Below are 24245 nucleotides of genomic sequence, written 5' to 3' on the forward strand. Positions count from 1 at the left end.
TGTGTCTATATATGTGTTGTTTTGGTGTAGTAGTTTTTACCTCGAAATGGTGTTGCTAACTTGTAAAAGAGCTATGTTTAGTTGGTTTAATGGAATGAAGTGCTTCTATAAATTAAGGATTGGGTATTCTAAAATTCTCAGAAATTAACCCAAATGCTTTCTCAGAATCACATGATCTGGGGAGATCACATGATTTGTCATTAAAGCTAGTTTAAGTGTGTTGGTTTAATTAAAACAGATATGTCTTGCCCGGCCGGTGTGGCTCAGTGGTTGAGCATCGACCTATGAACTAGGTGGTCACGGTTTGATTCCCAGTCAGGGCACATACCCGGGTTTCGAGCTTGATCGCCAGTGTGGGGCATGCAGGAGGCAGCTGATCAATGATTCTCTCTCATCATTAATGTTTCTGTCTCTCTCTCCTCCCTTTTTCTCTGAAGTCAATAAAAATATATTTTTTAAAAAATGGAGTCCTTAACAGATTAAGTTACTAACTAGAAAACCAGCTTTGGCCAGTATACAAAGGTGTTTTCCCAAGTGTAAATACTCTTAAATGATCAACAGTGGGGCCTATTGCTCTGTATGCCAGGCTGGGAGCTCAAACGAGGCACCCAATATGGTTAAGGTGTGAGAAACAAAGGACACAGTAATAGTCTGGATGCTTGCCATGGACCAGTGGGCCATGATATTGAAGGCACCAGGCCTTATCGTCCCTGGAACATTCACTGGAGTCTGCAGTGAGATACTGCCCTGTGATGGGTTGGTTACTTCATGCACCTGGGGGAGAGGAACTGCTCAGTCTCCCGTAGGATCCTGTTATACTAATGCAGTCAGGAGCCATGGAGACAGGCTATACTCAGACTGGTACATGCACCATTAAAAGGGGAGAAGGTAGGGGTCCTGATCTAATATAGTCCTCGCCCTATTCACCGCCTTACTTGTTGGTCAGGAAGAGCACCATTTCTTCCTGACCAACAAGTATGGTTTACACAGCCTGGCCAGGTTCCAAACACTGTGGCTACACTAACATCTAAAGATCAGACTGCAAGTATAATTCTCATAGATCTCCCAATTCAAGTCCCTACTAAATATTTGTCTTTACCCTAGCCAGTTTGGCTCAGTGGATAGAGTGTCAGCCTTCGGACTGAAGGGTCCCGGGTTCGATTCCAGCCAAGGGCACATACCTGGGTTGCGGGTTCGGTCCCCAGTAGGGGGCGTGCAGGAGGCAGTCAATCAATGATTCTCTCTCATCATTGATGTTTCTATCTCTCTCCCTCTTCCTTCCTCTGAAATCAATAAAGAAATATATTAAAATAAATAAATAAATAAATATTTGTCTTTTTTTTCTTTTTTTTAAATTTTCACTTGAGGCTATTTTTCCATTGATTTTTTTTTTTTTTTTTTGAGAGAGTGGAAGAGAGAGGGAAAGACAGAGAGAAATATTGATGTGGATGTGAGAGAAACACATCGATTGGTTGCCCCCTGCATGAGCCTGACCAGGGCCCAGGCTGGGGAGGAGCCTGCAACTGAGATAAGTGCCCTTGACTGGAATCAAACCTGGGAACCTTCAGTCTGCATGCCGATGCTCTATCCACTGAGCCAAACCAGCCAAAGCTAAATATTCGTCTTTCTGACCTTAGATTTCCTGCTGTTCCTGTAGCAATCCGTTACAGGCCTGTGTATGTGTGTGGTGGGGGATGGGAGGGGGGGGTGGGGGGGGCCTGTGCCATTATTCAAACTGAATGTTGTGTTCTTATACCAGGTGAATCTGCTAATATTTCTTCTTTGTTAGTACGTATGAAAACTCATGTAAATGCCTTAAATGACCCAGCCCAAACCTAGGTGACTTACCCACCGGTTTAGGTCCTGGCAGAGGGGAAGCAAGATGGAAAAAGTTACTAATACTTGGACTGCTTCTTCTTTTTTTTTTTTTTAAATATATTTTATTGATTTTTCACAGAGAGGAAGGGAGAGAGACAGAGAGTTAGAAACATCGATGAGAGAGAAACATCGATCAGCTGCCTCCTGCACATCCCCCGCTGGGGATATGCCCGCAACCCAGGTACATGCCCCTGACCGGAATCGAACCTGGGACCTTCCAGTCCGCAGGCCGACGCTCTATCCACTGAGCCAAACCGGTTTTGGCTGGACTGCTTCTTTTAACTGTTCTCTTTTCTTGTATGTGTCGGTACTGTTGCTGCCGACTCTGTCTCCAATGAGGTCAATTGGCACTAAGAGAGCTACTTCCCTGCTACTGAAGCCCCTTGCTGACCACTCAGGACATCATGGGGAACAGGGGGTCACGTGAGATTGTAAGAGCTGGTCATGAGGGGTAGAGTGTGGAGGAGAGACTTCCGTGAAGTTGCCACTGCTGGACCCGAGAGCTGGGCCTGGGCCAGAAGGGGGAGATTGCGTACTGCAATCACTGTCTGACTGTATTTGATGTTCACTCTGACATAAACCAGTACCTCCCCTTGCCCCCTGCTCTGCGCTGGTTCCGGGAACAGGTTCTTGTCCTGGCCCGTTCAAGCACGTGAAATAATTTCCATACCTGGTAGCATTCGTGTACTAGTACCTATGACTGTCCGCCCCTCTCCCCTTCTCCTATATAATTCTTTGGCGCCTGTCAAGCGGCACAGGGACCCATTTCCTCCTGTAGTCACGCAAGAGGTGCCACTTAGGTAAGTTTCCCTTAACAAGCTCCACTAATTTTTAGACTTGTGGGAGGGAAGACTCGTTCTTTGGTTTTCCCTGCCCTCTGCTCTTGGAGATAGATTTTCAGCCTTGGGGCTTTTTCCTGGATCTGCGTGTACTAACATCTCTCACGGAGGCTGCATGTCTGCCATTCCCAGCGCTCAATTCCCATTGGACAGAACAGGACCCCCATGAAACCCTCCCTGCTCCTAGCCCTGAGGCTAGTGGAACGCCGGAGGACCCCGGGCACACCTGCCACCGCCTAGGCACCCCGGCTCGGGTAGGAAAATCTGAGACCTCCGCGCTCCCAGGGACAAAGGGGTCTCCCAGTCCACGCGAAGGCGGCGAGACGTTCAAGGCTCTTCTGTCAAACCGAGGGTGGGCGGGCCAGGGCCTCTAGGAGTATCCGGAACTACGGCCTCAATCCAATAACAGGCCGAGTTGCGCCCTAGCCCCGCCTCCACAAGTTCCCATTGGCTAGGCCGCAAAAGGGGGTGGGGCCTTTGCTGGGCCTTTGCGAGGCCGGGAACTGCCTGTAGTATAGGCGGTGGTGGCGGCGAGGCGGCGGCGGCGGCGGAGCAGCCATGGGAGCCCGCGCGCGGCCTTTGGGGGTGCGCGCCGGTGGCGGCCCGGGCGCAGCGTGGCCCTGCACGAGCTCGCGTGCACTGTGCCCACCGCTCCCACCTCTTTCCTTCCTTTTTTTGCTTTTGGCTGCGCCCAGCGTTCGGGCCGCGGGATACGAGGTGAGCGGGAGTCGCGAGCGGAAATGTCCACAAGCCAGAGGGAAGCCCCGAGGAGGGTCTGGAGGTGTGGGTGGGTCTGTTCTGTGGTTGCTGGTTTACGGTTGCTAATATGACTGTGTGGTCGAGGGCGTGCTTTGTGTCAGCGGGAGGTCTGGCTCCGCGCGTCTGCGAATGGGGCTGCCGGTTCCTCCTTTCCTGCTTCTGTGGGTCACTTTGCCTGGACTTTGCATGCATTGAACCGTGTGATTGGGCGTGTGCGTGTGGAGGTTGGGGGGCGGATGCTGGTTAAGAACTGGAGCTCGCGGCGGCCGGCCTAGAGTTCCAGCCTGGCTCTTGCACTTCCTGGCTGCGGGACTGTCATCACTACACTTCTCTGACCTCAGTGCTCTCATCTGCAAACTGGAGATAATAGTGTCCCTGTCCCGCAAGGTGGCTGCTTGGTATTTGTAAATGCTTAATAAATACTAGCTACTACTATTATTTTCCCAGGGTGTGAATGAGAGCTGCCCTGAGGAGTGTGCCACTAGGGAGTTGTGTCTGTCAGCGCAACTGTGTGTGTGTCCTCCCTGGGAGTGCCTGTCCCGACCTCTCTGAGTTACTCACCTCTAGATCAAGACTTACCTTGTGCTCCCCACCCCTACTCCCACCCCAACCTGCCTCTTAACTTTGGGGAGACAAGGTGTGTGAGTGTGCATTTGGGGTCCCTGTGCAGACATGCCCCACGGTGAAGCCGAACATGCTCAATGTGCACCTGCTGGCCCACACACACGATGACGTGGGCTGGCTCAAGACCGTGGACCAGTACTTTTATGGCAGTGAGTAGAGGGTGGGGACTGACGCGTGGGTCTCCCCTGATCCCTCTGAGCTCTTCAAATCCTCTCTGGGTCCTGGATATTAGGGTGGGGGCAATGCCCAGCTTGGGGTCCTGTGTCTAGGAATGTCCCCTTTGGCTTGCTGGTCCCTGATTGCTTGACCCCTGTGTCCACAGTCCACAATAGAATCCAACATGCAGGTGTTCAGTACATCCTGGACTCTGTCATCTCTTCCCTGCTGGCGGACCCCACCCGTCGCTTCGTCTACGTGGAGATGGCCTTCTTCTCCCGTTGGTGGCATCAACAGACAAATGCAACACAGGATGTTGTGCGGGACCTGGTGCGCCAGGGTGAGCTGCCCCAAGGAAGTGAAAAAAGGAAGCTCAGCCTAGCTTCTGTTTTTGCCATCCTGCCTTCTGAGATTTTATCACGTTATGTGCAGACTGACTGTGCATGTGATCTGCCTGCCTGGAATTTCCCTTTCTTTGTAGAACTCTTATGCATCCTGCAAGGCCCCATCTCCAATAGATCCTCTGGGAAGCCTGCCATGCAGGAAGCCCTCTGTTCCAGATCTGGCTATCCTGGCCTGGGAGAGACCTCTCTCCTTCCAGGCCTGGGCATGCAGGCAGGTCTTCTCATCCCCTGCATTGCCAACCCCAGCCCTACTCCTGGCCCTGACAGCCTACCTGGATTTTGCCCCTTCTGGTACAGGGCGCCTGGAGTTTGCCAACGGTGGCTGGGTGATGAATGACGAGGCGGCCACTCACTACGGAGCCATCATAGACCAGATGACACTAGGGCTCCGCTTCCTTGAGGACACGTTTGGCAACGATGGGCGCCCCCGTGTGGCCTGGCACATCGACCCCTTTGGCCATTCTCGGGAGCAGGCCTCACTGTTTGCGCAGGTACTTTCCCTGCCTCCCTTGGACCTTCCCCTTCATTGCTTTGACTCCTCCTTCGGCCACTCAATCCCCGCCCGTCCTTGGGACCTGTCCCTCTAACTTCTTGAGACCCTGCCCCTGGAGTCCCACTCCTTTTCCTCTCTGGCCTCGGCCTCTCTCTGCCCCAGCCCACGCTGACCACCCCCCTCTAGCTGCCCCTCTCCCCTTCTCCTGGCCCCGCCCCATTTTCTAGGATCCTGGCTCCTCCCCAAGCCAGGTGGCAGGTGGAGGCCTGCCCTGTTTTGCTAGAGGCTTCTTGACCAGTGCCATGACCCCTTCCATTCTCAGCCTGCAGAAGTGGGAATATATACACTTAAAAAAAAAAAAAATTTTATATATATATATATATATATATATATATCTACATATCTATATCTATATATCTATCTATATCTATATCTATATCTATCTATATATGTATATGTATATATATATGTATTGATGTCAGAGAGAGGAAGGGAGAGGGAGAGAGGGATAGACCTGCTTTTTTCTGTGCTCTGACCCACCCCTTTTATGCAGAGGGGGCCTGGAGGGTGGTGGTGAGAAGGCCTCGCACTTAGTCATCCTGCCCTCCTTTCCTGTCCTCATCCCCCACCACTCCCAGATGGGCTTTGACGGCTTCTTCTTCGGGCGCCTGGATTACCAAGATAAATTGGTGCGGAAGATGAAGCTTGAGATGGAGCAGGTGTGGCGGGGCAGTGCCAGCCTGAAGCCCCCCACCGCCGACCTCTTCACCAGTAAGGGGGTGGATAGGTGGGGGCAGGGTCGCCTCCAAAGGCGTGGCTTTACACTCTGCTGTCATCATCTTGAAGTCTTTAATAATTTACTACCAAGAGCTCAGCACTTTGCGCTGGCCCCCTGCAAATTCTGAAGTCCGACTTGGGTGGGGCATTGCAGGCTCTGACTCCAGGGCAGGTCCAGGGCGCTGGGCTACCCCCTGAGTCTAGTGTGGCCACAGGTGTGCTCCCCAACAATTACAACCCACCGGAGAACCTGTGCTGGGACGTCGTGTGTGCTGACAAACCCATCGTGGATGACCGCCGCAGCCCTGAGTACAACGCCGAAGATCTGGTTGATTACTTCCTAAAGTTAGCCAAAGACCAGGTAACCCCAGTGTCCAGAACCCAGAAAACAGGGGTACATACTGCACCAGGTCCTTCTCACAGCCCAGGGATTGATTCCCTAATACCTCCTCATACCCTCAGAGGAAGGTGATAGTCTCTTCACCTCACCATGTCCTCCTTCTGGATTTGCTCCTGATTAGAAGCCTGTGGAGCCCTTCCCCTCCCCACACACTCACCATGCTCATGAACCAGCATGGCAGGCCCAAGAGAATTAACTCAACAACTTGTGGCTATTTTTATTCATGTCCCTATGTTCCCATGTGACATACTTCTGCACACCCCTCTCCCCATGCTACTGTGCATTCACAATTGACCACATATATACCAAGACACAGCTGTGCACAGGGGTGGCCAGGACACTCTGGCCTGAGGACACCCCCACTCTGTCTGCAGGGCGAGTTCTACCGCACCAACCACACTGTGATGACCATGGGTTCGGACTTCCAATATGAGAATGCCAACATGTGGTTCAAGAACCTTGACAAGCTCATCCAGCTGGTCAACGCCCAGGTGAGTGTGTCTACCCTGTGCGCACATGTGTGCTTAGATCCCCAGGCCTTGGGTCAAGAGGAGTAGCGATGGGTGCTCTCTTAGTTTTCTTTTGCTCCTATAACGAGCTGATAACCAGAAACGTAGCAGCTCCAAACAACAGAAATATATTATCTTTTTTTTAAAAAAAATATATTTTATTGGTTTTTCACAGAGAGGAAAGGAGAGGAATAGAGAGTTAGAAACATCGATGAGAGAGAAACATCGATCAGCTGCCTCCTGCACACCTTTTACTGGGGATGTGCCCGAAACCAAGGTACATACCCTTGACCGGAATCGAACCCGGGACCCTTCAGTCCGCAGGCCGAAGCTCTATCCACTGAGCCAAACCGGTTAGGGCAGAAATATATTATTTTATTGTTCTACAGGTCAGAAGTTCAACACTGGTCTCATAGAGCTAAAATCAACATGTCAGCAGGGCTGCGTTCCTTCTTTTATTTTTTTTTAAAATATATTTTATTGATTTTTTACAGAGAGGAAGGGAGAGGGATAGAGAGTTAGTAACATCGATGAGAGAGAAACACTGATCAGCTGCCTCCTGCACACTCCCTACTGGGGATGTGCCCACAACCAAGGTACATGCTCTTGACCGGAATTGAACCTGGGACCCTTCAGTCCACAGGCCGACGCTCTATCCACTGAGCCAAACCAGCTAGGGCAGGATAATATCTGTTTTAAGTTCATCTGATTAGCAACTTAATTCCACCTGCAAACTTAATTCCTGTTTGCCATGTCACAGGTATTAGGACATGGACTTTTTGGGTGGCCATTATTCAGATGTATTGGTGTGGCTCTTGTAATTGGCCTGTGGCTTGTGGCTGTGTGGGCAGGCAGTCACTCTCCCATCAGCACAGAACCTGTCTCCCCTCTTCCATCTGAGATGTCCCTCCCCATCATTTCCATCCTCAGAGTAGTCTATCAGCACAATCTCCATGTCCTCAACGTCTGCTTGCTCCCTGCACTGCTGTTTCACCAAAACAGCTCTCAGGAACATCACCAAGGATCTTCCGAAAGACATTTCTCAGTCTTCCCCAGGTCCCTGAGGAGCCTTGAAAAACCTGATCACTTCCTTCTGCAGATACCATGTTCCTGGGCTGTCAGGACATCACACTTGCTTGGTTTTTCTCCCGCCACTGATGGCTTCTTTGACCCCTCCATTCTACTAGAAGTGGGAATCTCTCAGTTCTAATCCTGGCTCTGCTACTTGCTGGCTCTGTGACCTTCAGAAATGTTTAGTACTCAGTACCTCCCCGTATTCTTATCTAGAAAAAGGGCATAATAGTGGTTCTCACCTGATAAGGCTGTGGATGAGAGTTTAATGAGTTCATTTACACAGATCAGTTAGAACAGTGCTGGATAAATAATAAGTATTATGGTTTTTGTTTATTTTTATAATTTGAGGCTGAAAACATTCTGCTTCTCCTTTAAGATACCAATGTCTCTTACTCCAGGAAGCCTTCACAAACCCCAGGCAGAGCTCTTGCTCTTCCTCTGTATTCACACCAGTCTTCACAAATACCTGTCACATCCAGGCTGATTGTAACCACGGACTGTCCAGTCTCTCTCCTGCACTTGACTGTGAATCCCATGAGAGCGGGGCTGGCCTGTGGTTCTAGTTTGCGTCAGCCATCCTGAGCATGTTGAAGAATCGAGTGATTGCTGAGTGAATACAGTGTGTATGTGGGTCTGTGTATGTAACGGTGTATATGACTATGCTGAAGACGTGTAGATGTGTGTCCGCACATAAAGGCCTGTGGTCTCATGCACTTCCCTTCAAGTGAGTGAATGAGCATCTACTTGTACCAGGTACTGATACAAACATCCTTTCCTCATGGAAGATGTCACCTTTTTATAAAAAAAAATGTTTTTATTGATTGATTTGAGAGGAAGAGAGAGAGAGAGAAACATTGATTTGTTGTTCCACTTATTGATGCATTCATTGGTTTATTCCTGTATGTGCCCTGACCGGGGATCAAACCCACAACCTTGGCATATTGGGACGACACACTAACCAACTGAGCCTGTTCCTCTACCTCCCTCAGTTGAAAGTGAGCCTCTATTCATTATGACAGTTGTGTGATTTAGCAATAACCTGACAGTGCTGAGAAATGATTATTCCTGCCCTATATGTCAGACTTAATTTTCCCATGAAAGTTTTTAATAATACAATCGAAATTATTTTAAAAGTTTAGTAATATTTCAGATTTATTCTTGCATCACTGAAATTCTTTCCAGGCTGGTAATATTTAGGTTTGGCCAAAATACATTTTCAGACTTGGTTATTGGTTTGCATTCAAAATGTGTATGAAGAGAATCTGAACCCACTGGATGCATAAATGTGTGTATGTGTTGCCCACCTGTGGGCCCACCCCCTCAGGAAGTGGCAGACTCCAGAGGGCTCACACATGCAACACCTTCCCCCAGCAGCAGGCCAATGGGAGCCGTGTCAATGTTCTCTACTCCACTCCGGCCTGTTACCTCTGGGAGCTGAACAAGGCCAACCTCACCTGGTATTTGGGGGACCTGGGGAGCTTGAGGGGGGTGTGCATGCCCTGTGGGTAGTGACTCTCCGGCAATGCCTCTGCCGCTGCAGGTCGGTGAAACGGGATGACTTCTTCCCCTATGCCGATGGCCCCCACATGTTCTGGACTGGCTACTTCACCAGCCGGCCGGCCCTCAAACGCTACGAGCGCCTCAGCTATAACTTCCTGCAGGTGGGTGGGTGCTAGACGCAAGGGGGCAGCTTAGCGGTCCCAGCCGGCCCCGTGCCTCAACACACTCCCTGCCTCCTAGGTGTGCAACCAGCTGGAGGCACTGGCAGGTCCATCGGCCAACATGGGACCCTATGGCTCTGGAGACAGTGCACCCCTCAGTAGGTGTTTGGTTGGTGAGGGGGTGGGGCGGGGCCCAAGCTGGACATCAGACCATGGCCTCATCCTGGAGTCCTTTCTGAAAGCCCCTGAGAACCCTGGCGCCCTGCATGTGACCATTCGCATCTCTCTGAGATCAGTGCTCAGGGTCCTGCACCGACCCACCCAGCTCACCACTCGCTCACCATCTGCCTGCAGATGAGGCCATGGCTGTGCTCCAGCACCACGATGCCGTCAGTGGGACCTCCAAGCAACATGTGGCCAATGACTACGCTCGCCAGCTGGCAGCAGGCTGGGAACCCTGTGAGGTGCATGGGCGGGGTCTGGGGCATAAGGGCGGAGACAGGAAGGGCGTGGTCAAAGCAGTGGGGTGGAGTCTAGAAGCGCTTGTGGGGCGGGGCTTGCGGCAGGAGGGGCATAGATAAGAACGGGGCAGGACCAGGCAGCAGGGCGGAGCCTATAAGAGCTAGTGGGGCGGGGCCTGGGATGAGGGGTCTTGAATGGGCGAGGCCTGGAAGGGCTGCTGGGGTCGGGGGTGGGGGTGGGGGTGGGAGTGCGGAGACAGAAATGGGGCAGGGCCCAGAAGGGCTTGTAGGGCGGGGCCTGGGTGGGGCGAGGGAGCTCTCCGCGGGCTTGCAGAGTGGACCCCTGCCTTTATGTTCCTCCCCAGGTTCTCCTGAGCAATGCGCTGGCGCGGCTCAGCGGCTCCAAGGAGGAGTTCACCTTCTGCCGCAATCTCAACACCAGCCAGTGTCCGCTCAGCCAGACTTCAAAGAGCGTGAGCCACGCTTGGGATGGGTGGGCTAGGGTGGGGTGGGGTGGGGGGCGGGGCGGGAAGGCAGGTCTAATGGGTGGGATGAGAGCTACAAATCCCGGACTGGGAGAAGATGAGGTGGGACTGGTGGCCAGATTATTTTGAGGGGTCCCTCTGGGCCAGATCCCCTGGGCCACAGTGTAGCGGGGCTGGATGGAGATCACACAGGGGCTTGGATCACCCAGGGTCGTGGCAGTGCATCGTGGCTGGGTTTGGAGAAGGCCTGTTGTGACTCATGCGCACCCTGATCTCCCTCCCCAGTTCCAGGTGACCGTTTATAACCCTTTGGGGCGGAAAGTAAACTGGATGGTGCGGCTCCCAGTCAGCAAGCACATGTTCCTTGTGAAGGATCCCAGTGGTGCAGTTGTGCCCAGTGATGTGAGCTCATTTAATGAATATTCCTCCCATGGACCCCCTCCTCCAGTGACTCCCTCCCTCATGGCATTTCTCCCTCCCCCCATGGACCCCTCCCATGCTTGGATCCCGTGCTTCCTTGGATACTTGTCTTCATGGATACCTGCCCGTCCATGAGTACCTCCGGCCCAGTAATTTCCCTTCCTCCTCTGAATCTGCCCCTTCTGCCCCGTAATATCAAATCTCCTGGGAACATTCCTCCCCTGCATCTCCCTCTTTGTAATATGTCTCCATGAAATATTTTTCTTTTTTAAAAAAAATATGTTTCTATTGATTTCAGACAGGAAGGGAGAGAGAGGGAGAGATAGAAACATCAATGATGAGAGAGAATCATTGATTGGCTGCCTCCTGCACGCCTCCTACTGGGGATCTAGCCTACAACCCAGGCCTGTGCTCTTGTCTGGAATGGAACCCTGGATCCTTCAGTCTGCAGGCCAGCGCTCTATCCACTGAGCCAAACTGGCTGGGGCTGAAATATTTTTCTATTTATGGATATTCCTCTCATCCTGAAAGGCCTCTTCCTCCCCCAGGAATCTTGTTTTTCTCTCACTCCTCTGCCTCAAAGATCTCTTCCCCCACTTACTCCCTCACTTCTCCCCCTTCCTACAGTCTCTCTACCCTCCCTATGGGTTGTTTTCTATCTACTGAATCTTCTCTGCAATCTTTTTATTTTTAATTTTTGTTGATTTCAGAGAGGAAGGAAGAGGGAGAGAGATAGAAACATCCATGATGAGAGAGAATCATGGATCGGCTGCCTCATGCAAGTCCCTCACTGGGATCGAGCTCACAACTCGGGCATGTGCCCTTGACCAGAATCAAACCTGGGACCTTTCAGTTCGCAGGCTCTATCCACTGAGCCAAACCGGCTAGGACTTCTCCGCAATCTTGAACCCAGAATTCCCTCCCCCCCTTATTATCCCCTCCCCCCAACACCTACATTTCTTCTCCCTGTCCTGGGACTCCTTCCCCTTCTGGAGTGTGACCCCTCCCTGTATATACGCCTCCATATGTGTACCCACAGCCTCTTGACTCAGATTCCCTTCTCCCTGTCCTGAGGTGGTGACAATGCCCAGCTCAGATATACAGGAGCTGCTTTTCTCAGCCTCAGTGCCTGCCCTCGGCTTCAGCATCTACTCAGTAACCCAGGTACCTGGCAGGAGCCCACGGGCTGACCGCCCTGAGCCCAGATTCCAGAAGTCCTTATCTTGGATCAAGTCCTCATCTCGGGTCAGGCCCTCGTCCCGTGTCTTGACCATCCAAAATGAGGTGAGAACCCATTCAGATCCCCTTCTCTGCCCCAGCGACAAGTTTGAGATGTCATAGTGAGCTGACCTCTGGGTCAGCAGGTCTTGGGTTCATGGTCTAATGTCACCACCCCCCCATTGTGTGTCCTTGAGTGAGTGACTGCCTTCCTTTGAGTTTCAACGTTCTCTCCCGGGGCTGTTTTGAGGGACTGGTGTGATTATGGTGGCACTTGACAGATGACAGTCAGAGCTGATGGTGGTAGGGGCCTGCAAATTAAGTGAAGCCCACTTGGAGGACATTTTGGGGGAAGAGGAACCCAGGCAGGCAGGGAGCAGCAGCCAAAAGCGCTAAAATAAATTAAAATTTATAAATTTCCTTTTTTTGTGTTAATCCTCACCTGAAGATATTTTTTCTCCGATTGATTTTAGAGAGAGTGGAAGGGAGGGGGAGAGACAGAGAGAGAGAGAATCATTGACGTGAGAGAGACACATTGATTGTTGCCTCCCCCATGTGCCCAGACCCAGGCATCCAGCTTGCAACTGATGCATGTGCCCTTGACCGGAATCAAACCTGTGACCCTTTGGTCTGAAACAAGACCCGGGAGACTAGGAATTGGTCAGCAGCACTCACTAGTCCGGGAAGGCCTTGGAGATGGTCAGAAGAGGGCAGACTGATGATAAGGCAGAAGGTGGAGCTATTAGGATTTGCCAGTAGGGTCAGGAGTGAAGAGTGAGCAAGAGAGAGGAGGGGAGAGTGACTCTAGGGTTTTCTCCTGAGTCCCAGGAAGGAGGAAATTGCCCTTGGCTGAAGGGATGGTCATTAACATCTGTCCACCCTCTTCTGCCCAGTACATCTCGGCCAGCTTTGACCCTGACACGGGGCTCTTGGTGGAGATGAAGAACCTGGAGCAGGACCTCCTGCTGCCTGTTCGCCAAGCCTTCTACTGGTGAGGGATGACCACCAGGCCAGGGAGGGGCTGGGAGGAGAGCTGGGGTCTCTTACCTGACACTTACCTTTCCCGGCCCCAGGTACAACGCCAGTACAGGAAACACTCTAAGCTCCCAGGCCTCAGGTGCCTACATCTTCAGACCCAGCCGACAGACACCTCTGTTCATCAGCCGTTGGGCTCAAACCCGCCTGGTGAAGGTCCGGGGCCAGGAATGATGAGTGGGCATTTGGGTTGTGTGTGTGTGTGTGCACGTGCTCGTGTGTGTGCGTGCGTGCAGCCTGGGAGGGTGGTATGCAATGTGTTGGGTGGGAGTGGGGAAGGGGGACGGATGTGTGTCTCCATCAGATCAGAGGGCTAAGACCGAGGGGAAGATGGGAAATCCTTCCACAGGGCTGGTATTCATCAGCTTTTTTTATCTTTAATTTCTTTATTGGTTAAGGTATTACAAATGTGTCCTCATCCCCCCATTAGCCCCCAACACCCCCCCCCCCCTCATGCTCTCATCAGCTTTTATGTTGTGGCATACCAAGGCATTCACATCTGCTGCGGGGTCAGTAGGAGACTTAGCTTTTGAAGCTGGGTGTGGAGTGAATGGGAAGAAATAGGTAGAGTATCTTGAAGAGTTCACCAAGGATCTGTGCTAGGACAGGATTATATTTGGGGTGGATATTGGCGAGTTCACACTTGGATAGGGCTTGGGTGGTTCTCACCAGGTGGGTAGCTGAGCATGCATCTGATCGGGAACAGGGGCTCCTGCTTGTGGGGTTTCCCGGGGCTTCTTGTGGACACTTCCTGTTAGGATGGGAATTGGGCAGGTAATGGTAAGACTCACCTTTGACGGGAAGGTCTGCATACCTGGGTTAGGATATAGTTTTACTGCTGTAACAGAATGACCCAAATTAACTGCCTAAAACAAGGCAGGGTCTTTCCATGGAACAGAAAGTCTGGCTGGACCATCCAGGGTGGGTGGGGTGGTTCCACAGTCCTCCAGGCCCCTCCTATTTCATTGCTCTGCCTTCTTCAGCATTCAGCTTCTACCTCATAACCCAAGATGGCTGCTCAAGCTCCAGCCATTACATTTGCATTTGAGCTAGTGGGAGGGGCAAGAAATGTTGTTCACACCACTTTAATCACTTTGCATTGGGCAGACCACAGCTACTGATAGCCTCAGGGAAGGCTGGACCATACAGTCTTTATTGTAGGTAGCCACATGCCCAGCTAGAATCCTGTTCTAAGGAGGAGGATGGGGTAGCAAGCAGGAATTATGTGGCATTGACTGTGGTGGGAAGTATGGGCCTCACACCTAGGCAGATGAGGCAGGTAGGTTGTGTTCTCATGCTGTTAGTGGGATTGACCCTGATGTAGGCCTTTGTGAGGTTCATGGCAGGGGTGGGCATTTGTGGGGTTCACCTCCGCTCAGGTGCAAGCTCACACTTGCCCAATGTGCCTGCAGACGGCCTTGGTGCAGGAGGTGCACCAGAACTTCTCAGCCTGGTGTTCCCAGGTGGTTCGCCTGTACCCGGGACAGCGGCACCTGGAGCTGGAGTGGACGGTGGGACCAATACCCGTGGGGTGAGTGGCATAGACTGGGCTTCTGGGGTCGGGGCCAGGGCAGAGTGATGGTAGGCCTGGCTCACAGTTTTCCTATTCCATTGGGTCTAGTGATGACTGGGGGAAGGAAGTCATCAGTCGTTTTGACACTGCGCTGGAGACAAAGGGACTCTTCTATACCGACAGCAATGGCCGGGAGATCCTGGAGAGGAGGTGGGGTGACTGGGGACACCCAGGAGGACTGTGGTGTGTGGGGCCCATGGGTGATAGTGGCATTTGCCAATCCTATGAGTGTGGGTGGGAGAGTATGAAGGGGGAGTGAGGAGTGGGTGAGCCTGGGAAAGGGAGTTGGGGAAAGGGAGCCAGAACCCAGGTCTGACCGACCAAACCCTCCTCCCCCCCCCCCCCCCCCCCCCAGGCGGGATTATCGTCCCACCTGGAAGCTGAACCAGACGGAGCCAGTGGCAGGAAACTACTATCCAGTCAACACCCGCATTTACATTACGGTACCCCCTCCCCTATCCTGCTCCCCACCTTTTTCAGACCCTCTTCTACACAGTGGTGTCACCCCTCATTCTTAGCATCTCCCAGCTGTCGTTGGCTGTGCCCACCATGCCCTGTGCTGCCTGCCTGGGGGCCCGGCCTGGCTGGCAGTGTCCTCCCTCACTCTCATCCCTTGCCCGCAGGATGGGAACATGCAGCTGACAGTGCTGACCGACCGCTCCCAGGGGGGCAGCAGCCTGAGCGATGGCTCCATAGAGCTCATGGTGAGTGGTCTGAGCCCATCTAAGCTAGGCTTCTCCCCCCCCCCCCCCAACGCCTCCCCCCCCCCCCCCCCCCGCCGCCCCCTGCTGGACCAGGAAGCCAGGTTCTCTTCCAGTTCTCTGCTAGTTGCACCCTTCTGTTTGGGGTCCCCCAAGCTGTGACCTCCATTCCTATGTAAGATGTTTACTCCATGCTTTTTTTTTTTTTTTTTAAATATATTTTATTGATTTTTTACAGAGAGGAAGGGAGAGAGATAGTCAGAAACATCGATGAGAGAGAAACATAGATCAGCTGCCTCCTGCACATCTCCCATTGGGGGTGTGCCCGCAACCCAGGTATATGCCCTTGACCAGAATCGAACCTGGGACCCTTCAGTCTGCAGGCCGACGCTCTATCCACTGAGCAAAACCGGCTTCGGCCATGGTTTTTTTTTTGAGGGTGAGATTGAGGGGGAGGGTTAGGGTGAGCTGCTCCATACTTTTTATTCAGTCCTTACTCAGGCGTCCCCTCCAATTTCTGACCTGCTCTACCCAGGCTTCCTGTAGGTCTCTACCTCCCTCTCTTCTGGTGGGTAGGATCCCCACATCTGCTGGGGTCCCCTATAGCATACCTTCATTTTCATCTGATCACCCCAATGTTCAATTTATCTGTAAGTCCCCACAATTTCTGGCCCTGAAATTGGCCAGAGGGGCCTTCACTTATTTTGGCCACTTTCCCCGCAGGTGCACCGAAGGCTGCTGAGAGACGACGATCGCGGAGTTGGGGAGCCACTGCTAGAGACATCGGAGTCGGGGTTGTGGGTACGAGGGCGGCACCTTGTGCTGCTGGACAAGGCCCGGACCGCGGCCGTTGGGCACCGGTTGCAGGCGGAGAAGGAGCTCTTGGCCCCGCAGCTTGTGCTGGCCAGGGGCAGCGGCACCCCCTACCACTTGGAGGTCGCCCCGCGCAAGCAGGTGAGGGGTGGCGGGCCGGCAGAAAGAGAGGAGCTGGAGGAAGCCTGAGGTGGGGGCGGATCTCTCTAGGCTCAGCCAGAACCCACGTCGCCGGCCCCCAACTCTTCCCGGGGAGGCCATGGCCTAGCCAGCGCCCAGTCGCAGCTCAGCCCCATCCCTCGAGGACTGGGTTCACACCCTCTGCTCCTGCCCCTTCCCGCACCTCTGCTCGCCCTTCTTACCTCCCCCAGGCCCCGCCCCGCCCCTCGGCCGGCCCCGCCTCTCCGTCTTCAGCCCCGCCCTCTCTGGGGTCTCAGGCCAGATCATTTGGACGCCCCCAGCACAGCCCTGCCCCACCCGCTCATTAGCGCAGCCTTTCCGTTCCTGGCTGGGCCCGGTCCTTCCCATGTTAAATCCTGCTCCGATGACCACGGCCAAACCCCGCCCTTCACCAAACCCCTCCCCTTCGGGTCCTCACCTCTGGCTCGGCTCAGCCCCGCCCCTCCGCTCAGCCCCTCCCCTCCGACTCAGCCCCTCCCCTCCGACTCAGCCCCTCCCCTCCGACTCAGCCCCGCCCCCAGATCAGCCCCGCCCCTCTGACTCAGCCCCGCCCCTCCGCTCAGCTCCGCCCCCAGATCAGCCCCGCCTCTCCGCTCAGCCCCGCCCCTCCGGCTCAGCCCCGCCCCCTCCCCCTCCTCCCCTCAGTTCTCGGGATTGCGGCGGGAGCTGCCGCCCAATGTGCACCTGCTCACACTAGCCCGCTGGGGCCCGGAAATGCTGCTGCTGCGCCTGGAGCACCAGTTCGCTCTAGGGGAGGACATGGTCGGCAACCTGAGCTCTCCGGTGACCTTGGACTTGAGGGTGAGGAGGGCGGAGTGGGAAGGAAACAGGAGAGAAGCCAGCGGAGGGAGAGGGGAAACCTCGCGTTGACCCTCCCTTGCTCAACCCCGCCATCCGCTACCTGCAGGACCTGTTCTCTGCCTTCACCATCACCGACCTTAAGGAGACCACGCTGGCTGCCAACCAGCTCCGGGCCAAGGCCTCCAGGCTCCAGTGGACACCAAACACGGGTGAGGGCTTGCCCCTGGGGTTGGGAGCTGGGGGCTGTGTGGAAGGTGTGGGAGTGTTGGCCAGGACCCAGTGCAGCTCCAGGGTCTGCGGTGGTGTTCAGATCCAGGCTGGGGGTATCAGGGTCTTAAATAAGTACAGCAAACTAGTGGTGGATCTTGGGTTTTTGAGGTTGGAGTGCAGTCCCAAGTACAAGATCTGAGTCTCTGTCAGTGTCTAGTTTGGGAGTGGGGTGGGGCTGTTCATCAGCCTTGGGGTTTGCTTGACAATCCTTGAGGTGGGACTTGAGGGTGTGAGGGCAGTGGCCAGGCATTGGGAGGGACTTGGGGATCTGGGGGTGGGATCCAGGCCCTGGGAAGCAATTGAAGAGTCTGGTAGTGAGGCCTTGGCGACAGATTTGAGGGTGTGTGGCTGTGTCCAGGCCCAGGGGAGAGAGCACAGGGGTGGGGGGAGTGAGGCAGAGTAAGTCTGCGTCCCTCATTCTTCCCCTGCACCTCCCCAGGCCCCACACTCAAGCCCTCTCCCTCCCGGCTGGACCCTGCCAGCATCACACTGCAGCCCATGGAAATCCGCACCTTCCTGGCCTCCGTCCAATGGGAAGAGGAAGGCTAGACCTGCTGGAGGCAGGCTGCCCCCTTTCCAGCTGAGCCCCCTCCTGCAGGGGTCAGGCCAACTTCCCCTTCTCTTCTTGCTGCTGTTACACCAGTGAAAGCCATTAAAATGCCACTACCAAGCCTTGGGTCAAGGTGTGACTGAATTTTTTTTTGAGGGTGATAGAATTTATGATCCAGAAAGGTCTCCAAACTTGAGCTGACCCTTGACCCGAGGCCTTGCAGAGAGGTCACTGCCTGGATCCTTACACCAGACTCTATACCAGTGGTTCTCAACCTTGGCTGCACATTAGAATCACCTAGGAATCTTTTTAAAATCCTGATTTCTGGGCCTCATCCTCTGGAAATTCTGTCTCTTTGTTATGGGGTGGGGCTACAACATTAGTAACAAAGAAACAGAATTTCTGGAGGATGAGGCCCAGAAATCAGGATTTTAAAAAGATTCCCAGGTGATTCTAATGTGCAGCCAAGGTTGAGAACCACTGGTCTATACTGTTCACACCTGCCTCATCATCCACCACACGCTCAGTGAACCATACACACCTGGGGCCTCCTAGACCTGGCCCTGAGGCGAGGAATCTGGGAGGTCCTGGGGGAGGAAGTGGATTCAAGAAGTAGGTCCCACAGTGGGGACTGGAACAGGTGGATATTGGAGTTGCAGACCTCCCAGGAGGCAGAGGCAGAGTCTGGCCTGCCCTCGTTCTGGTGAGCTCTGGGTCAATTTTGGAAGGAGACCTTTTGATGAAATAGGTAGGAGGTTGAGAGTAAAAACGAAGTGACTTTGGTGTGCAGGCCCCTTGAAGGCTCATTGAGGCCACAGAGGGGTGTGGCTTCACTCTGGTCAAGAGGGCAGAGTTTAATTCGGGAAGGTCTAAGCTCAGCTGGGAAGGGGAGTGCTGAACCAATAAGGAGGTGGGGCTGGAGCCCGGGAAAAGGCGGTGTCAGGTGACCAGCATTGCACCCTCTCCCCAAGTTGGATGTGCCTCCAGAAAATATTTCTGAGGCCTCTTTGGGGCAGGATTGGGGGGTTGCAGAGGATAGGCATGGGCCTAGGCCAGCTAGGAACCTCTGGGGTGTGTTCCTTCTATTCCAGCGGTTCTCAACCTGTGGGTCGCGACCCCTTTGGCCGTCGAACGACCCTTTCACAGGGGTCGCCTAAGACCATCCTGCATATCAGTTATTTACGATTCATAACAATAGCAACATTACAGTTATGAAGTAGCCATGAAAATAATTTTATGATTGGGTCACAACATGAGGAACTGTATTTAAAGGGCCACTGCGTCTATTCCCACTTTGCTGAGAGTTTTTAATCATAAATAGCTGCTGGACTTTATCAAATGCTTGTTCTGCATCTGTTGATATGATCATTTTTTTTTTAATTTAAATTCTTTATTGTTTAAAGTATTACATAAGTCTCCTTTTCCCCCCATTGACCTCTTACCGGCTGCCCCCACCCTCCAGCACATGCCCTCACCCCACTGCTTTCTGTGTCCATTGGTTATGCTCATATGCATGCATACAAGTCCTTTGGTTGATCTCTTACATAATATGTGAAGGGCCAACAATAATCAGGATATATCTAAAGAAGCTAGGAGAGGAGACATGTCCTTTCATATATCAGAATTTATGATGAAATTACAGCAATTAAGATCATGTGGTTTCTATCCTTTAATTTGTATATGTGGTATATCACATTTATGTTTTGCGGATATTGTGCTAACCTTGCACCCCCATAATAAATCCCACTTGATCATGGTATATGATCTTTTATTAAAAAATATATTTTTATTGATTTCAGAGATGAAGGGAGAGAGAGACAGAAACATCAATGATGAGAAAGAATCATTAATCCGCTACCTCCTACACGCCCCACACTGGGGATGGAGCCTGCAACTGGGCATGTGCCCTGACCAGGAATTGAACGGTGAACTCCTGGTTCATAGGCCTATGTTCAACCACTGAGGATATTTTTCCATTGAGTTTTAGAGAGAGTGGAAGAGAGAAGGAAAGACAGAAACATTGATATGAGAGAAACACATCGATTGGTTGCCTCCTGCACTCGTCCTGACCAGGGCTCTGGGCTGAGGAGGAGCCTGCAACTGAAGCACATGCCCTTGACTGGAACTGAATCTGGGACCCTTTGTTCTGCAGGTCGACACTCTATCCACTGAGCCAAACTGGCTAGGGCGGAATTTATCCATCTCTTCCAGACTGCCCAATTTGTTGGCATTTGGTTGTTCACAATATTTTCTTACAGTCCTTTGTATTTCTTTGGTGTCAGTTGTTACTTCTCTTTCATATCTGATTTTTTTTTTTTAAATATATTTTATTGATTTTTTACAGAGAGGAAGGGAGAGAGATAGTTAGAAACATCGATGAGAGAGAAACATCAATCAGCTGCCTCCTGCACATCTCCTACTGGGGATATGCCCGCAACCCAGGTACATGCCCTTGACCGGAATCGAACCTGGGACCTTTCAGTCCGCAGGCCGACGCTCTATCCACTGAGCCAAACCGGTTTCGGCTTTTTTTTTTTTTTTTTTTTTAAATATCTGATTTTATTTATTTGGGGCCTCTCTTTTTTCTTGATGACTGTGGTTAAAGGTTTGCCAATCTTGTTTATCTTTTCAAAGAACCAGCTCTTGGTTTCATTGATCTTTTGTACAGTATTGCTTTTGAGACTGTATTTCATTTATTTCTGTTCTGATCTTTATTATTTCCTTCCTTCTACTCACTGTGGGCTTTGTTTATTGTTTTTTCAAGTTCCTTTAAGTATAAAACTACATTGTTTCTTTGAGCTTTTTCTTGTTTCTTGAGGTAGGCCTGTCAGACTATGGAGTTTCCTCTTACGACTGCTTTCCCTCTGTCCGGCAGATTTTGGGTTGTTGTGTTCATTGGTTTCAAGGTATTTTTTTCTCTTCCTCGATCTCATTGTTAACCCAATTCATTGTTTAGTAACATATTGTTCAGCGTCCATGTTTTTGTGCTTTTCAGTTTTCTTGTGATTGATTTCAAGTTTGGTAGCATTATCGTCAGAGGAAGATGCTTGATATGATTTCAATCTTTTTTTTTAAAACATATTTTGATTTTTTACAGAGAGGAAGGGAGATGGATAGAGAGTTAGAAACATCAATGAGAGAGAAACATCGACCAGCTGCCTCCTGCACACCCCCTACTGGGAATGTGCCCGCAACCAAGGTATGTGCCCTTGACCGGAATCGAACCTGGGACCTTTCAGTCCGTAGGCCGATGCTCTATCCACTGAGCCAAACCGGTTAGGGCAATATGATTTCAATCTTAAATTTACTGAGATTTGTTTTGTGTCCTAACATGTGGTCTATCCTAGAAAACATTCCATGTGCATTTGAAAAGAATGCATAGTCATCTGCTTTGGGGTGGAATGCTCTGAAGATTATCAATTAAATCCATTTGATCCAGTGTGTCATTTAAGGCCACCATCTCTTTGTTGGTTTTTCTGTCTGGAAGATATATACATTGATGTCAATGGGTGTTAAAATCTCCTACTAGAACTGTATTACTGTTAGTCTCTCCCTTTATGTTCATCAAGATTTGCTTTACATATTTAGGTGCTCCTATGTTGGGTGCATAAATGTTTACAAGGGTCATCTCTTCTTGTTGGATTGATCCCTTTATCATTATGTACTGACTAGAGGCCTGATGCACGAAACTTGTGCAAGAGTAGGCCTGCCTTCCTCCGGCTTCCTTCTGGCACCGGGGACCTCGGCTTCCCTCTCTCTGCCGGCAGGCACCTGGGACCTGGGCAGTCCCAGCTTTATCCGGAAGGTTGTCTGGTCTAGTTAGCATATTACGCTTTTATTATTATAAATACACTATAGCCTTGGTTTTAAAGTCTATTTTTTTTCAGATATAAATATTGCTACCCCAGCTTTTTTTTCTTTCTATTTGCATGAAATATCATTTCCATCCCTTTACTTTTAGTCGGTATCTTTCCTTCTGAGGTGGGTCTCTTGAAGACAGTGTATACATGGGTTTTGTTTTCTTAGCCATTTACATTTAAAGTGACTATTGATCCTCGCCTTCTGTTAGTCTCAGTCACTTATTGAGTCTGGCTGTAGTCCTCAGCTGGGCAAAAGCCCGATAGGGTGGGGCAAGAGAGTTTCCAATGGGTGGGACTGTTGCGTCCCCCAGGCTAATACTGCAGATGGGAAAGCTGTCTGAGAAAGATGGCTTTGGTAGAATGGGGGAATGACAGCACAGGGATTTGGCTGTCCCTCAGCTCTCCCCCCAGAGCCACCAACCCCAGACTCTCCTCACGCAGCTGTGGTCCACTCTGCCCTCACTCTACCAGAACCCAAGCTGAGTGACTGCAAACGAAATTTTGTGTGTGGGCCCTTTAAGAGGGTGCATGCGTTTCTCGCCATCTCTCACTGGCAGGCAGAAGCCCCTCTGCTGTTTACAGCCAGATGTCATGTGGCTAACTCCCTGTTCTGGTGCTCTGAGTGGGGGTGCCCAGCTTAGAGTCTAGACCCCAGACTTCTCAGGGGGACCCCTCCACAGCTGAGATGTCCCTCTGGAACTTCAGCGGCTGCCTGTGGGGGCCTGGCCAGCCCTCTCTTACTTCCGCCGATCCTGCCAGTCTCAATGTGGCCTTCTCTTTAAGTACTTGGTTATAAGGCTTCTTTCCAGATTCTTCTATTGGTTATTCAGGATGGTTTTTCTGTATTTTAGTTGAGATTCCAGTTGGGCTTTGGGAGAAGGCCAGTGTAGCTTCCACCTGTTCCACCACCATCTTGGAATCCCTAAAATTTTTGACAGTGCCCAGCAGAGGTAGTGCAGGCCTTTAAAACACAGATGCGCCGAAACCGGTTTGGCTCAGTGGATAGAGCGTCGGCCTGCAGACTGAAAGGTCCCAGGTTCGATTCCGGTCAAAGGCATGTACCTGGGTTGCGGGCACATCCCCAGTGGGGAGTGTGCAGGAGGCGGCTGATCGATGTTTCTCTCTCATCGATGTTTCTGACTCTCTATCTCCCTTCCTCTCTGTGGAAATCAATAAAATATATTAAAAAAAAATAAAAGAGATGCCATTATTCTGAGCGACATGAGTTTGGTACGGCCTAGTTCTCCCTGCTTTTACCTTTCATTTGTAAGACGAGACGAATGATTGGAAGGAGGCAAAACAACTGAGACAAATAATTATGAAATCACATAAGCTATACCATGCAAAGAAAACATCACTGGAAAAATGGGGAAAGTTTGGATTTCCTTTGCTCTTCAATAAAACACAAAGCTGGCAATATCCACCACCCCCCTTCCATAAGGGGTGCTGGAAGTCTAAGAATATGGAAAGGAGTCCTGTGAACAGCAAAATGGACTTTATAACTTTGTGGGCCATTGAAACAAAAAGCTTCCAGGTCTCCTCTTATGAAAGACATGAGAAAAGTCTCATTTTGAGGTGGTCAAACACCCCTTTTCCATTAAATAAGGTGTTACTCAAGATTATGCACTCACTGTCTGCAGCTTACCTCAACCATTCCTTTGATTACTGCCCTTTAAAGTCCTATTGACCTTTTTGGCGTTTTAACCAGAAAATTACATTGGACTTGAGTATCACTCTACACAGGAAAACCCATGATGGGCTACAGCTGTGTGGATGACCAGAACCCTCCCCTCGTGCAGTCTGTGTAGCAGCAAAATGATAATGGGAAAAAAGGGCAAATACTTGTGGCCCAAAGCAATAGGAAGTCTTGTCTCAGATCACCCATGTCTAAACTTGTGATTACTATTACGTGCAATGAAACTTTTATTAATTTTTAAAAAAATTGATTTCAGAGAGGAAGGGCAAGGGAGAGGCATAGGAACATCAATGATGAGAGAGAATCATTGATCGGCTGCCTCCTGCACACCCCACACTGGGGATTGAGCCTGCAACCTGGGCATGTGCCCTGACTGGGAATCGAACCATGATCTGGTTCATAGGTTGACGCTGAACCACTGAGCCACTCTGGCTGGGCATGCAATAAAACTTTTAACCACATCTATACCTTTATTGAAACCATTACTGTTAACCACAGCCATCAACTGCCTATATTGCTCCCCACTGTTGACATCTGCACTGGAGTAATTTCTCCTCAGTGTTTAAAATGAATTAGATGGTGGAAGTAAAAATGATCAATAAGGACAT

General features: G+C 51.3%; 1 protein-coding gene across 3 annotated transcripts; it reads left to right on the forward strand.

The window, feature by feature from the left end:
• The first annotated feature begins 2656 nt into the window (after window positions 1-2656).
• Window positions 2657-18208, forward strand: MAN2B1 (mannosidase alpha class 2B member 1). Of its 3 annotated transcripts, none has more exons than XM_036302613.1 (24): window positions 2657-2678; window positions 4147-4249; window positions 4423-4596; window positions 4958-5151; window positions 5792-5924; window positions 6146-6291; window positions 6705-6821; window positions 9285-9370; window positions 9454-9574; window positions 9654-9732; window positions 9929-10038; window positions 10401-10508; window positions 10806-10922; window positions 12015-12224; window positions 13052-13149; window positions 13232-13349; window positions 14606-14724; window positions 14815-14916; window positions 15122-15209; window positions 15390-15470; window positions 16191-16421; window positions 17106-17261; window positions 17368-17470; window positions 17971-18208. In XM_036302613.1, exons 2-24 carry the CDS (start codon window positions 4171-4173, stop codon window positions 18078-18080), a joined length of 2880 nt encoding a protein of 959 aa, XP_036158506.1. In that variant the 5' UTR covers window positions 2657-2678; window positions 4147-4170; the 3' UTR covers window positions 18081-18208. The 3 variants fall into 3 exon arrangements, with proteins under 3 accessions (XP_036158506.1, XP_036158504.1, XP_036158505.1); XM_036302611.1 differs by lacking the exon at window positions 2657-2678 and adding an exon at window positions 3217-3434; XM_036302612.1 differs by lacking the exon at window positions 2657-2678 and adding an exon at window positions 3217-3434 and having other exon boundaries at window positions 9288-9370.
• The last annotated feature ends 6037 nt before the right edge of the window (window positions 18209-24245 follow it).

This window comes from Myotis myotis, unplaced genomic scaffold (genome assembly GCF_014108235.1).
Source record: "Myotis myotis isolate mMyoMyo1 unplaced genomic scaffold, mMyoMyo1.p scaffold_m19_p_32, whole genome shotgun sequence".
NCBI classification, from domain to species: domain Eukaryota; kingdom Metazoa; phylum Chordata; class Mammalia; order Chiroptera; family Vespertilionidae; genus Myotis; species Myotis myotis.